Source organism: Aptenodytes forsteri, unplaced genomic scaffold, assembly GCF_000699145.1.
Source record: "Aptenodytes forsteri isolate BGI_AS27 unplaced genomic scaffold, ASM69914v1 Scaffold173, whole genome shotgun sequence".
NCBI lineage: Eukaryota > Metazoa > Chordata > Aves > Sphenisciformes > Spheniscidae > Aptenodytes > Aptenodytes forsteri.
The window spans coordinates 3246632-3261943 of record NW_008794449.1 but is presented as its reverse complement, the minus strand read 5'-3'; the positions used below and the strand labels follow the sequence as shown (position 1 = coordinate 3261943).

At 38.3% G+C, this 15312-nt stretch overlaps 1 protein-coding gene across 2 annotated transcripts in view; it reads left to right on the top strand.

Annotated features, from left to right (window-relative positions):
• CHCHD3 (coiled-coil-helix-coiled-coil-helix domain containing 3) overlaps positions 1-15312 on the top strand; it is a 165367-nt gene that overhangs the window by 105970 nt on the left and 44085 nt on the right. For both annotated transcript variants that reach the window (XM_009290426.1, XM_009290425.1), the window contains exon 5: positions 1890-1973. In XM_009290426.1, the coding sequence (XP_009288701.1) occupies positions 1890-1973 (84 nt within the window). The remainder of the gene's footprint in view (positions 1-1889; positions 1974-15312) is intronic.

The following is a 15312-nucleotide window of genomic DNA, read 5'->3' as shown; positions in this document are numbered from 1 at the left end:
GGTGGTGGTGAAGCACTGGCCCAGGTTGCCCAGGGTGGGGGGTAGATTCAGACTAGAGATAAGGAAGACATTTTTTATGCTGAGGGTGGTGAAGCACGGCCCAGGTTAAACTATTCTATGATTCTATGATTTAAATGGTGGTGGACAGGGCTGTAGCATGTGCTCCCCGGCACTACACTGAAGATGAAGTGGTTGGCAGAGGGCAAGGTTTGCTTCATCCAAGTAGAACTAAAATTTGGCTGTGTGCTTTTGGTAGAGCAGGGATTTTTTGGTGATGTTTCATTAAAAAAACCCTGAACAAACAACAACTTCCAAGTACTTTTCTGCATTGTTCTAAATTACAAATATGCCTGTTTTGCATGCATTTTTCTGCATTCTTTCTATTCACCATTATATAATAAATATAATTTGACTTTTTGATTTTTTTTTTACATGCTTCAGGATATAGAAAAAAAGGTAAGTTAAGTAAGGAACAACCACAAATCCAAAGTTATTATTTTATTCTTCTGTCTGCAAAAAAAGTTCAAATCTTGACAAAGAGAATTAAGTCCTGTATCTATAGAACAAGTATAGCACAATGTATGGTCTAAGTAAGTTTTCTGACATGCTTCTATGAGCGTGACCTGGAGGTATCATCTTAAATAGTAAGAGTACAAGAGTTTACCATTTTACATGATGCTGCTACAGTAGGAATTTTTTGCACTTGGCTTTGTAGTATCAGTACCTGGGTGAAAATAGCGTTAGAGGTAAATGACTAATGTTGAATAGGCAATTGCGGTAATGACCACTGATAGTTAATTATTAGTCACTAAGGATATTTTATTATTAAAACATTATGAGCCTGGAATGAATCTGCACTGATAATTTAAGCATTAAATCCTCCATAGCTTGTTAAAAATCATTTGTCTAGTATTTCCTGTGGAGGACTTAAAGCTTTCTATGTATTCTGTGTGCTTGTGTGCTCTTTACATGTATTTTAAAATTCTTAACGAGTCCTCTTAATATTGCATATTAGAACGTACTACAGATGAAAAGCCAAAAAAATGTCAGCTTGCTCAGTAGTGCTGGAAGCAGTGTCTCTTAAATGAATACTCAAGTCATATTAGTATTCAAAAGAGAGATGTTCACAATTCTTCTGTATTATTTTAAGTTACTGGACATGGGAGTGATCCTACAGTAAAGGGTTTCAGCTTACTTAGTTGGATACTTCAACCGATCTAGGAGTTTCCAGATTAGAATAGTTACTAATTAAAGAGGACAGCAGAGTTTTAGATGTACTTTTTAGATCTGCTTTTACAAATATGTAAGCATTTGGTTCTTTCCAAACATTCATGTGTTCAGAATTAAGCACATGCTAAATACATTCCTGAACTGGAGTTTTAGAGAAAAAACATCTACTTCAAAAGAATTCTTTTTACCGCTGCTTACAAATGTATGGATGCAAGTTCAGCTTTTCTCATGTCAGAATGTCCAGTTAGTAACAGTTAACAAATAAAGTTAAATATTTGGCCTCTGCATGTATTTTGTTCAGTAGCTTGAGCAAGTTTCCTTAAGTTCAAAAGTGATCTGCAAAGTTAATTTAAAAAAAAAAAGAAGATTAATCTCAGCAGGATATGCTTGGCTTCATCTTCATGACGTTTCCAAATACATTTGGACAAACTATGGCACAGCTGTTGAGGAGGGAAGGAAAAAACCCAGTACAATAGACAATCTCTTTACATTTTCAATGCAGCAATCATCATCTTATTAATGTACTGTTTGGCAAAAACTAATAGACTGCAGTTCTCAATCGCTGTATATTCCTTACTGGTACAATTTATAGTAGATGTTTTGCTTTGCAAGTGATGCTCTTTCTTGATCTAGTTTTATCTTTCTATTTCTTTTTTTAGGCCAAGCAGCTGGAAGAGAAAGACAGAGAACTGAAGAAGCATGATGCCTACTACAAAGAGCAGCTGGCTCGACTGGAGGAAAGGGTAAGCCTTCTTTCCCTTTTAATGAAGAGTTCTCTGTTCGTTTCTGCTACTGACTTTCTAGTTATGTTTTACCATTAAACAAGATGACTTTTCTAAGGAGATAAAGATTAAAACTGTGGCCGGAGGGGTTTTGTGGGTATTAACTGCTACTGTTTCTGGCTTAATATTGACAAGATGGAGGCTTTAATGTTGAGAATATTGTTTTCTTTACTAAGTTCTCACATTTGCAATGAGATTTCATCTGTCGCAGTAATTACATACAGAGGAATAATCCAAATGAGGTTACTTTTATACCAGCACTGATCAAGAGCCAGTGTAAGTGAATGAGTAACACCAAGTAGTCTTAAAATTGCATGTGAAGTGTGAAGACACATACTGAATTTTTGCTTTCGTTGCGGTCCACAGTTGCTTTCCTTGGGCGGAGGTAGTGGTTCCTCCAAAAGCCACCAGTACGTGGAGAGTTTAATGTTAATTGCAAGTTCTTTATGCCATGTTTAAAAAGCATTTCTGTGTCTTTTTTCACAATAGACTTGATACTAAACTGTACAGAACAGTTTGGTAAGCTGTGTGACATACTCACAATGTTTTAACATATTGCTGTTAACATACTTATTCTTTATAGGATGGTATTTTGTAGGATGTTAATTTCAAATAATTACTGCTGTCATCGTTTTCTAGATCCCGGGTTGGTTGTAACCTTCAGCCTGAATACATTTGCCTCCTTTACACCTCTGCCTTCTTCCTGAGCCTACCTATTATTGATTAATGTGGATTTTTTTTTTAGTTTGTTTTGAAAACAATATTAACAAGATATATGTTCATTTATGCAGCTTAGCAGGATAGAAGAAAACCCCTTGTTTTTACACATTAGGAAGAAGAGCATGTTGCATGAATTATCAGTGTGTATAATTGGTCTTAATGAATATTTTAAATAGAGGGCATATCAGATACTGTCTCAGTGTTTTGTCCTACCTTTTTGAAGATGACATTAATGAAGTCCATGTTCTTGGCAATGAAAAATAGTTTGAAAGGGTGAGGGTAAATTAGTTTAATGATTCTAAAATGGTGCATTATTTAAACAGTTAAAAATTAAGATCCTTCACAAAAAAACTCCCCACAGAATAGCTTCCTTATTCTCAAATAACTGGCTGGTGTTAGAGGAAAAAGCATCTGCAGTATCTCATCCAAACTAGCTTCTTATGGGGTAGTTGTACCTCTGCACTTAGTTATCAGCCTTCCATTTTATTGTTATGGTGCAAGTAGTACTGGAGTAATTCGTGGTGAAGGATGTGTGATAAACCATGATTCTTTGTTTGAAAGCTTTTCTTTTACCTTTTTAAGGTGCTATGCAACAAATAAGATTTTATTCTTAGTTATTTTTAATGTTAAAGTAGGTCGCCGATACAGTGCCTTTGCTTGCTGCTGTTAAGTGAGGACTTCCAGTGTAGAATCACATGTTAACATGCGTGTGAATATATCGTCGTTGTGTGCAAGTGAGATAATGAACTTTAAATAACTGTGAGTAGTACTGAGGTGTCGTCCCCCAAGTGATGTGAAATGGATGAACTCTGCCATCTCTTGCTTTCCCTTCTTGCACTTGGAATTCTCCAGGGCTACAGCAAGTGGTTCTGAATTGACTCTCTTATGCCATGGACGACGTTTGCTCTGTCTTCAGAGTGGGGCTCTCGTGATATTAAGGCTTGTCTTTTCATTCTGACTTTTTATTTGTAAGCTAAGAAACCTTTGCTTTGCCAGGTTGTCATCCAATTTGTTTTCAAGGTAGATGTGCATATCTCTTCTACACAAAAAAGAGTTGTTCGAGCTCCGAAAGGAGGTGACCTCTGTGCTCCAAATCTGACTTTGAACTTTTCCAGAGATGTGGAGATTACAGAATGAAAAGCTGCAAAAGCAGAGAGGTCATGTCTCCTGCAATCCCAGCTTCGCTGAGGCTGGTGCCTGCAGCCGCTAAGGTCATTTGTGAGTTTCAGAATTGGTGATTTTTTGAGCACTGGGATGGAAATAGAGGTTGAAGAAAAAAGGAAGGTCTGGCAAGGCCTAATGTTCTGGAAATTACAGAGCACAATAATAGGCTGCTTATTTGTTCCTAAACTTGTCCTGATTTCAGTGAAAGGTACACAAAGTCAGAGTATAGGCTGTTCAGTAGAGAAAAGATCAGAATGGGAGGTAAGATGGAAGCGGAGCAAGTGGAGCTCAGAGAAGTAATGTCAGTATGAAGAAATGTGCAATATGAGTCTGTCACCTGTGACAAAGAATGCTAATTACATTCTCAGATCATTCTTACATCAAATAAGCACACTTTAAAAATACTTCAGTTATGCGTATGTGGTATTTCTGTCTTGCATCATTGAGTGTCAGAGCTCATCTGTATGATTAATTGGCTTTTTGATTACTTGGCTTTTTCAATTAGAAGCTTCGTATTTGTGTTCTTCGATGCTGCTGAAAAAACAATGCAGACATTGATAATAAGGGGAGACGACAACAGAACAGATTAGTGTCAGCACAGTGTGCTCCTTATGGAGAAAATTATTATACATATTCGGTGCCAGATGAAGTCTGTCAATTATAAAATATTTCAGTGACTGAGTGAAGATGCTCAACCTTTTCAGGGGATTAATACAGGACAAAATAACTGTGCACCAGTGACAGCTGTGATACTAAAACATAAACAATTCTATTCTCCAGGGCAATATCTGTTCATAAATTTTGGTTTATGTGCTAAAAACCTTTTGATACTTTCCAAAAACCCAGTGATTCCCCAACAGCTGCCAGTGTTTCTAGGTCAAAGATAGCACATAAGCTATGAGTTATTACATGCTCCACAGCAGCAAAGCAAAATGAGATAGTTTAACAAAGGAGTTAAAGAATAACCTTCTCATACTGTATGTCTGACTAGGATGTAAAGCTGTTATTTAAGAGTTCGCACATTAAGCTTTGAGAAAAATTTGTCAGTGTTTTTCATTGTCTGCTTACAGGCTAATGGTGCTTCTTGACTACAGCAAAAAACCCCAGAGACAGCAGTATTCAAATCATTGACATATGTGTACCTTACATTGCCTTAATTATTTACTATAATAAGGTGGCGTTAGTGGTATTTTACACCATTTGATTTTTCTTCTAAAATAGCAGAGCAAGAAAAAAGCAAACTCTCATCTCAGGCAGATTGAGCCGCTTGCTACCTGGAAGAACAATCCTATGGCCTCTTTCTCTAACATTGTCTCGTGTGCGTATCCCCACACACAGAGTCACACGCTTCTGTCCTGTTACATTCATCATCGTTCTGTTCAGCTCCTCCACGTCCATCATCCTTCCATTGTGCCACTGGTTTCAATGTCAATTCCAAGCCCCAGTGGCTATAGACTTCATAACCATCTTTGCATCTCTAATGTCGCTGTGATGTGTAGGTTCTAGTCAACATCAACAGTTGCATTCATTTTGTCTACGGAGCAGCTGACGCCCTGTCGTTCCTTCACCCAGTTGTTTTTGCCTTAGAATATTTTTGCTCCCTCTTCTGCCTGTAGTTTTGGCATCATGCAGGCATTCGTGATGAGGTGTTTCTCTGCGTGCTTCTGTCGCTTCAAGAATGATGCAACTCTCCCTAGTTCAAATTTTCTTCAGCAAATCCAACTATTTTCATGTCACACTGCTTCATAATACTATTATGCATCATTACGAGAATCATGCCCCTAGTCATAGGAGCAGAAGGAAATTAATTTTAATACACTGCTGTATGACACAACTACTTAGTTTATCAGTGTGAATAAGCAAGATATGCATCCCCATATTAATCAGAATATTTCTTGCTCGAGCTAAGTTTCTATGCTTGTGAGTTTCCTAGAAATACTTTCAGTAAGTATTGACTAGTACTCATGTGAATATGCGTACGGTGTAAGGTAATAAAATGACTCTGTTAGCATTTGAAGGTCTCAGCATTATGTTAGATATGCTACAGACTTAGCAGTCAACAAGTTACTGCCCTGATAGTTCTTCCTTGCCGATTCTATAATTTCTGTGCACGCCCTTGCTGACTTTAGTGGCCTTTGTGCAGGGAGACCCCTGCACCATACAGGGCTTAATGCCAGATCAGAGCCTGAGAATATAGACATAAGTTCTGGAAATGTGATCCTCTTATCTGCATCCATTTTTTCATGACTTAAATTTTGAGGAAGGATTTGCAAATCACAGGTTCAGCACTTAATTTGGGGTTTCTACTTACCATGTAGGCTGTCAAGGAGCATTAACCTTAAGGTAAGATGAGCACACAGAGCACAAAGCTGTGAGCTGATGGCACATACTATACCAGGTGTTAAATAGTATTATCCATCCTGCTTGCTACAGCAAATAGGATTTCACTATTATGTGTCAGGATTTTCAGAGAAATCAAATTTACTAGACACTAAACTGCCATCCTCACTGCTGAGCAGCTTTATTCTGGGATCTTGCGTTCATACTAATCCTGTTGGTAGGAAATACTTATACCAATTGTGTGGGGAAATTATAATTTAATGATCTCTTCCTTTTTTCTATTCAAGGCTTAGAATGGACCAACATGCTTTGCAGTGATAGCCCCGGTGCTCAGAAAAGGAGATGATATACAGTTCAGCTTCACAGCCAAGTATTGGCTTTTTGTGGGTGTTTATAATGAACATAAGTGCTAAGATGCAAACAATGCGCGTTCCCCATTTGTTCAGATGCTTCAGAGTCTTGTTTACCTTTTCAAATCTCAACAACTAAATAATCAGAATCTGTTTGCTATGTTTTTTGTAAACTGTGGTTTGCAAGATGTAGATAACAGAGGGGGACTATTATAAAGCAGTATAATAACTACAAACATTTTTATTCCCTACAACATATTTTAGCAGTTTAAACATTTTTGTTTCTATTTGTTTTAAGTTATCAGTCTGTTTACTTTCTTCGATCTTGCGTGACTGTATCAGCAAGAATTTCATAACCAGAGGATGATTCTGCTCTCACCTCTTGTGTTTAGAAGTTTGTATTCGCTAGAACAAACATGTTTACTCTCCACACATTTGTACTGCATTCTTTCATGTCTTTCAAAATCAAATAGCAGTGAGCTAGGTACAGTGTTTTAAGACTTGAGGCTGGATCCAGTGAAGTAGGAAACGGTTTTGTCTGATGATAACAGTGTACTGAGCACTTAGGGGAGACACAGGGAAAGCTCAGCAAACCTTTTGTCATTGTTCCCATGAAGAAATGGAATTAGCTCTAGCACAGAGCTGACAGACTTGCTAAGTTGTACTTGTTGATTAAGTGCAACATGTGCTTTCTTTGTTGGACACACATAATACCAGTAGGTTTTTCCAAATTGTCCACTGCCATACGAAATACCGCTCAAATAGATTTCTAAACATAAGGTATACCAACGGGAATAATCACCGTGTTCTACATTTGCTTTATATTTTGCATCTTTCTTACCATAGATGAGTAACGCAACCTTTCGGTAGCAGCTTTAATGTGTACTGCCAACATCTTCTTTGAGAACATGGTCTGTAAAGGAATCTCTTATAACTTCCCCAACTTTCAGAGTTTCTCCAGTTTGCCTCTATGGAGATGCTTCGTAGTCCTCTGTCTGGAGAGGTGAATTTGGTAACTGTGGTACAGCTAAAAACGCTTGGTTTTTTTTCTTTCTTCTGCTATTTAAACTGATGCTTTCAGTAATACCTGCGTTGTCTTTGACCTAACCAAACTCCGGTATTTCAGAAAAGACTTGCTGAAAGGCAGTTTGCAGACCTTCCTTCTCTAAATTCTAAGTGGGTATGCCTATGTTATATCACTTAACAATAATTTTGCATTTTAACCAGTAATTATAGCATCAGTCTCTAAATATCCATGACTTGAAAGAAGAGAATTCCATCTTTCTTATTTCCCATCCATTTTTATGACATGTTCTCAGTGGTTCTTTTTTCTTGTTTCTGTCTATCTGTCTGGCTATCTATTTTTCTCTCTCTCCCTCCCCATACCTGTATATCAATACATAACCCTATTTCCAAACATTTTTCAGATAGAAGCAAGAAAATATATTATGGCTTCCATTTGAAAGATACTACTGTATATTATATCATGTAATTATTAATGAATTGTATTATCTTTGTGAAGTTATTGTTGTCTTTTTATATCTGTAAAGTTATTGGTGTTTTTTCTTTTTTTAAATGGCTGCGACAGCGGGTTCTTGCAGTTTTCCCCAAATTGGTGCAGCAGGAGACCTGAGTATAAAATCAAGATATATTAATTTCTCATTTTGTACTTGGGCCAGGAGACTTTTCTATGTCTGAGCTCATATGCTGCACCAATGAGATAAAAGTAGGAGTTCATCAGAGTTTCCCAGAGCTTTGTATTTCCATACTGCTCATGAAAACCACCCTTTTTAGTACTGACCAGAGTGTAATGTTTTTGTCAGTTTAGCATAATGAAGCTGTCAACCCAACCTGTGATCTTGCTTCGTGTTGCCAATATTAGAAAATTCCTCTCTTCAAATTTCATTATATTTTAGGGATAGAGCTTTTGCTGAACGCTTCTTGCCTGGCAGGTTGAGATTAGGAAACTTGCTACCAATTACAATATCTGAAACCTCAACCTGATTGACAAAGACAGACTGAGCTGTAGCCTTCTGACTGGAGTGCTGCGTTAATGCACTACCTCCGTATCTTGCCGAGCCACAATCATTATTCTGAACAATTGTTTTTAAGCCTTGATTTCATTTTTTTTTTCCCTGCTCATTATCTTTTATTTACCATTGATGAATAAATAGCTAAGATGTTTGTTATTAAATACACATCTCACCCATCTATTTTTTTTCCCCTAAGCCCACCAAATATGCACGGTGTTTTCTTCTGAGACATTTTCCCATTAAAAATACCTGTTTCGGTCTCATCTTTCACTATCACATATCCAATCAATAGCAATGCTGAAATGCGGCTTAATAACAAAATAAGTTGTTCCACGCTGAATAGTAGGTATTGATGTTTCTCTAAATGTTTGCTTATAGATTATTTTTCCATTCTGTATGTGTGGCCTTATATAAATGGAGACCAAAAAAAGTCCGATAACTAATATTCCAGGCTTTTTTCCCCAGTGCAGTAAGACGCTTGATAACTTCTAACATGTAACCACTAATTTCGTATAGGTTGTTTGCAGTCCTTTTTTTATTTATCCAATATGTGCAAAACCATGGTTTAGAATGGTTTTTGATTTTTGGTACTTTAAGTTTGGGTCAAAAGATGAATAATTCCATGGTTTTGTTTTGTAAGAATTCGCTGAAGACCTAGGGATTATGGTATACTGGACGCTAACTAGTAACTTAGAGTCCTGCAGCAGGGATGCGTTTATGTGATCTTTCAAGACTTTTCAAATATGCTGTGCTTTTTGTAATTTTTTTTTCCTTTATTTTATCTCTATTAGTATCTCTCTCTAACCCATCATCATTCTTACAACTTTCTTGTCCTGAGTACGTTCTGGTTTACTACATTTTTCTCGCGTCACTGGCCAGAACTGGCTCTGATATTTTCCCTCCGCTCTTCCTGCTATATTTCATTATGCTTTTTGGCCTAAAATGCTGTTTTAAACTCACCCTGAAGTCCCTTTCTTTGCCTATAGGATGCCCCAGTGTCGTTTCCTACAGAATTTCGGCACTGACATTTCCTCAGGTACGGGGGAAGGCATTTTTTTGAGGTGTGGTTGCACTGTCTGCATTGTGCAGAGGTACGCTCAGAGAGGTGGGATAGACTTTGATTGGAAATGAGGATGCTCAAAACCTCTAAAATTCAAACTCTTAGAGATTCAGGTAGTTAATAGGGGATTTACTGACCCAAGAAACAGGGAAATAATATTTTTCAAGAATTGGCTATTTATATAGTGCTTTGTGTTTATCCAACTATCATGTAGCTTTGTAAAGATGATTTCTCTCAAAAACTCATTTCTGTTCCTGCAGCTTTTAAGTCCTCACTGCTTGAATTGTATTTTTATTTTCTTAACTTTTCCTCGGTTATACAATTATCACCGCTCTGGATCTCAGCATTACTGACCTCCTACTGTACTTGAAGAATAGGAATTTATTTACGGTCCCATGATAACTGGTCATCACTAATCATTAGTTTTCTCTGAAAGTGTTTCAGTTTATGTTAAAGTCACTTGAATCTTGGTGCTTGTGAAGTCTGAACACGTACTCTTCCTACGAATGAAAAATACAGATGGGGATAAACTGTGATGGGAGTGGGAACATATGAGGCAATACTGAAAAACAAAGCAGTCGAAAAGCAGCATGTTGGGCAGCTCCTTCGCTCTCCCTCTTCTTTATTCCCGTGTCCAAAATCATGTTGTCAGGAGAGCCGGATAACGCCTTTCCTCTGCCATCGCTTGCCTTGTCTGATGGAAGGACTGGAAATCGCAGCGAGCGGGACCTGACTGCGTGTGCGGCGTGGGAGCAAGCGCTTCTCTCCCGTGGGAGGGCTGTCCCACAAAAGCACGTTCCGGATCCTAATGAGGCTGAGCAGGTTGTTCATCCAGCACCGCTCACTTTTATGAATACAAATTAGTGGATGCATACAGTTAAACATAAACATGTAGCATCGCCTAAGTCACCCTTAGTGATTGTGTCTGCATCTGTTTTCATTTATAGTTTCAGCTGCGCTTTTTCCCTTCCCCTTCTTGAGGAGCAAAGAAAAGTATCACGAGAGAGAATTTTTTTTTTAATAGGCAAAATGGAACAAAACGAAGAAATTTGTCATTTGAATGTTAAAGGCAGTGTTTACCGCGTTTCGTAGGATATGACAAAATGTTCTAACATATGGGTAGTTAATGAATAAGCAGCTCTCATTTCACCCAGGTCTGTTCCCTCCTCCCACCCTCTTTCCTTTACAGAAGTTGAAGTTTGGGAACAAATACTGTACTAAGTTAACACTATATTAAAACAACACTCGGTGAGATAGTTTGCTTGGATTTCTTTGTCGAGGTAACGTATTTAGAAAATACTGCAACTCTAGATTGAACCACCTGACAAGTCAAATACTAAATTTTTAGGATACCTCTTAGAGATTTTACTGTTTATATGATAATTTGGAATAATTCTGCAGGAATAATCCTTTAGTCTCTTTCAGTTTCCTGGAAATCTGATAGAAATATTTTCTCTTAAACGTATTTATCTTTTTAATATATTCATACTTTTTTTGAAATGCCCAGTAATTTTACTTTTGGGCAAGCTGAGCATAGGATGTAAAAAAGTGGAATACAGACCAGTCCCTTTTTTCACTTGTTTTCTGTACTCTGGCCTTTGTGCAATTGAATTTAAAGCCAGGAAGTACCTAATTTAAGTATACTTTCCATTTAAACAAGTATCAATGACATTATGTTCATTAAAACATTCTCTGAGCACCCTTTCTCTTTAGAACAGTCCCTTTTCTGCCTAAGCAGTAGTTAGGAATTTTTCTCATTATAAAGCAATAATGTTTATGTGAAATGTTGTCACGCTTTTTCTGTAAGTAGTCTTGTAAACCTAAAGGCTGAAATAGCCTTCCCAAGCACATACCGGCTTCATTTTCGCTGCTGTCAGTCTGAGTGATATTTTAATTTTTTTCAGCCCCTAAAAATACTTCAGTCCCATAACCGATAGATAAATGAGAGAATCCCCAGGAAATGCTGCAGAATGTTTCTGTTTGCCAGCACAATAAATGCAGAAGCTAATAAATGTCCTCCTTACATCAGGAGGAGGCGTATAATGAGTAAATGATGGGAAAAGGAATTTGGGAAATAAATGATCAATCCAATCTAAGTCGACAAACAGTTTCTTAATAACTTGGCCTTCGGTGGGAGAGAGGGCTCTGTTCAGCCCAGAGGAGCTGCTGAAACGCAGCGCTAGAGACAGGCATTTACATCTGGCAGCTGATGGATTTTGTGAGGCTGTTTTAGGTTCACTGAACAATAAGCTGTGATTCAGACACAGCCTTTTTCATGTGAGGTTTTGATGGTTCACCATTTGTGTATGTGCGCATGTAGGGAAAAGGGACAGCGGATATAAACCTCGGTTCTGTTTCTATATGGTGAGCACAGAGGATGCTGGTTTTTGGGAAGGCTTTGTGTAAAGGACACGGTTCACACCATGCTCGAGGAAATTGGTGCTCTGTGTTCTGTCTTGGTTTAGGCATATCGTCTTTCTCATCTCATCTTTATTGTGCTCTTCATGTGCAAGAGATCAAGTCCTGCCCAGGAGCAGTTGCGTCCAGTGGTGATATTCTTAACATCAGGGAGAGTCCAGCAACGGTAAGAGTTGAACCAAAATCTTAGGATGCGCCTACGTTTTAAGCCCACTGCAGAGAGGGGAAGACAGATGTACTGGATTTTGCATAACGTGAATTGTGGCATGGATCTTGGCTTTGGCCAGGCTTTGCTGCAGGAGGAGTGAAAGTTTAAATAAAGTTTCTTCTGTATTGCAGTACCCGTGAAACTCCCCAGAAACTAAAATACTAGCTTTAAAGGTGGCAGAAGGAACTCAAATTCAAGATGACCAGGAGGGTTGAAGGAAGAAAACTGGGGAAAATAGGAGGGGAGAAAATCAGAATAATGGCCTTGGTGACAAGCCTAGTGACAGCTTCTTTGCAATCAAGTTTTTGCTTTGAAGAGAACAAAACCAGTTTGTTGTCTTGGGCATTACCCAGATTCCTTTAAAATCCCCGACTCCCAATTCCTTCAAAAGGGAGGGAGCAGCTGGCATTGTGGTTCTGTATTTGTGAGATCCTTCCTGGAAAAATAATGTGTCATTTTTACACTAATATTTCCAAGGTGAAGGTTTTTTCTCTCGTATTCTGTTTTAACTGTTTTTCAGGCTGTTCATGGGTTCTGTGTCTGATAACCGGCTTGGTATGAAATAAGTCCAGTTCAGCTGCAGTGGGGCTCATTGTTGCTCTTGTTTTTAATTGGGATATCGCCACAGCTTAGAAGAAGTTGTAGCGAACCATCAGTAGCTGGGAGAGGGGACAGAAATGATAATGCCAGGCTGGTGGCATGTTCAGCTCTCTTTAAGCATGTCAGAGAGAATTGAGAGCTCCCCCATCTTACGCCTTTCTAACTGAAAAGCATTATACCTGAAAGCTGAGATTTTTCAATATGTTTCTACTCACATGCATATTTCTATGCCTCAAAAGGCCTTTCCTTTTGAAATATGGAAAGATAATCATGTGTTTGAAATGAGTAGATACTCTCCTGCCACTTTTGAAATCTCTTTTTTTTTTCCCATGTCAGAGAAGTCCTGCCACTTTTGAAATCTCTTTTTTTTTACCCATGTCAGAGAGTTTAACCGCTTGCATTGCTGTGGGCCATAATCACGTAGGAATATGTATTTATGCACACTAAAACACAAAAACATAACTGCAGTAATTAGGAAGCAAATTCAAATGAACCATAGCAGAGGAGTTCAAACATATGTCTAATTCTCAGAGAAGAATTACAATTTTTTAAAATGTCTTACCTTAATAACATTTCAGTGTTTTCCATATCTGGTACCACTGTAATCCAGTTAAGGATTTTTTCCTGCAACAAAATTTATTGCTTGTTTAGCTATATATTTATCAAACATAAAGCCCAAAGAAGCTATTTCTTGTTCCCAATAGACTGCGGCAATAATACAGAATATTTTTTTGGTGTTTGATAGCATATGTATTTTTAAAAGCATTGCAGATAATTGTTGCTGCATGCCAGCTCAAATGTCTGTTCGTGCCAAGCTTGCTACTGATTTCAGTAGTTAATCCTCACTAGCTTACAGTTTTCAAAAGTAGAAGCATACTAGCGCTTGGCAGTGGTTAATATGACATAAACTGTAATTACTGCTTTCTACAGGTACAAACACTTGCATTTTGACCCGCGTTATAGAAAGTGCCTCTATTTTTTGAATAAATGGCAATTTTGCCTTTGTTCAAACATTTACTCGTTACTCAGAAAATCTGTTTGATAATCCTATTTCTGTTTCATACCTTGGAAAATTCATCGTTTGCTCATTGCTTCAGTTTCTCCAAGCAGGGAAGAACATTGTAATCATCAAAACATCATACTGAGAGTGAATTTTCTGATAAACTATACAGAAGAAGAAATCACACAATTTATTGTCTAGAGAAATAAGCAGGATAAAATACGCAATCTTTTGTATTAACCATTTTATTCAGCAAAATGTCTAGAAATGTGAAGGCATGATTTTAAGTTTCTTTTCATCATTTCTTGCTTAACTTGTCTAGCAGGCTTTTAAAGTGTGCATCGTAGTTGCATTTTTGAACAGATTTCATTTTTAAGATAGCAAATTGTATAGGGTTGCATATGTATTGCTGTTTAGTGCAATGAAACAGCATAATGCAAGTTACAAAAGTATGTATCGAAGACTGTAGTCAATGACATCTCATGCATTATTTCTCAGCAAACCCTGCTTTGTGGGATTTACAGTAGAGTTAGGTGCTGGATGTATGCAGGGCTTTTGTGATTACAATAGTAACACAGAGATTTTCACTCTTTTTTCTTATCCCTACCTCCCACTGGGTTTCAGTTGCACAAGCTTTGTATTCGGCAGGTAATGCTGGAAGTGAACACAACATGCCAAAATGGTCTTTTTTAGAAGCTGTGTATTGTTCGGTAAAGCATAAAGAGAAAAGAAAAGGTGGTTTGGAGTAAGACAAGAGCCACAGTCTTAAATCAGGACTCAGGAGCCCCTTTTTCAGGGGGTACTATTCCTACCCTGTGTGTCAGGCACTCAGGAGCTCTGGCTACCCTTACCCAAGACACCTTGATACAGTTTCCTGTAGTTGAAGCTGTTCGATTTGGTGTGTTTATGAGAAAAACTGTGGAACTGTTCTGGACGCAGGAGTCGAATATCCATTAAGTAAGTTTGCCGACGATACTAAACTAGGAGGAGCTGTGGACTCCCTCAAGGGTAGAGAGGCCTTAGAGAGAGGTCTGGATAGGCTAGAGAGCTGGGCAATCACCAACCGTATGAAATTTAACAACAGCAAGTGCCGGATTCTCGACCTGAGATGGGGTAATCCTACAAATTGAGGGACGAGAGGCCAGAGAGCAGCCCCGCGGAAAGAGATCTGGGGGTTTGGGTTGACGGCAAGTTGAATATGAGTCAACAGTGTGCCCTGGCAGCCAAAAGAGCCAACTGTGTCCCGGGGTGCATCAAGAACCGCATAGCTAGCCGGTCGAGGGAGGTGATTGTCCCACTCTACAGTGCACTGGTGCGGCCCCACCTCGGGTACTGTGTGCCTCCATAGAAGAAGGACATCGAACTATTAGAGTGTGTATCACTCTTAGTGATATGATTTAGTTTTAG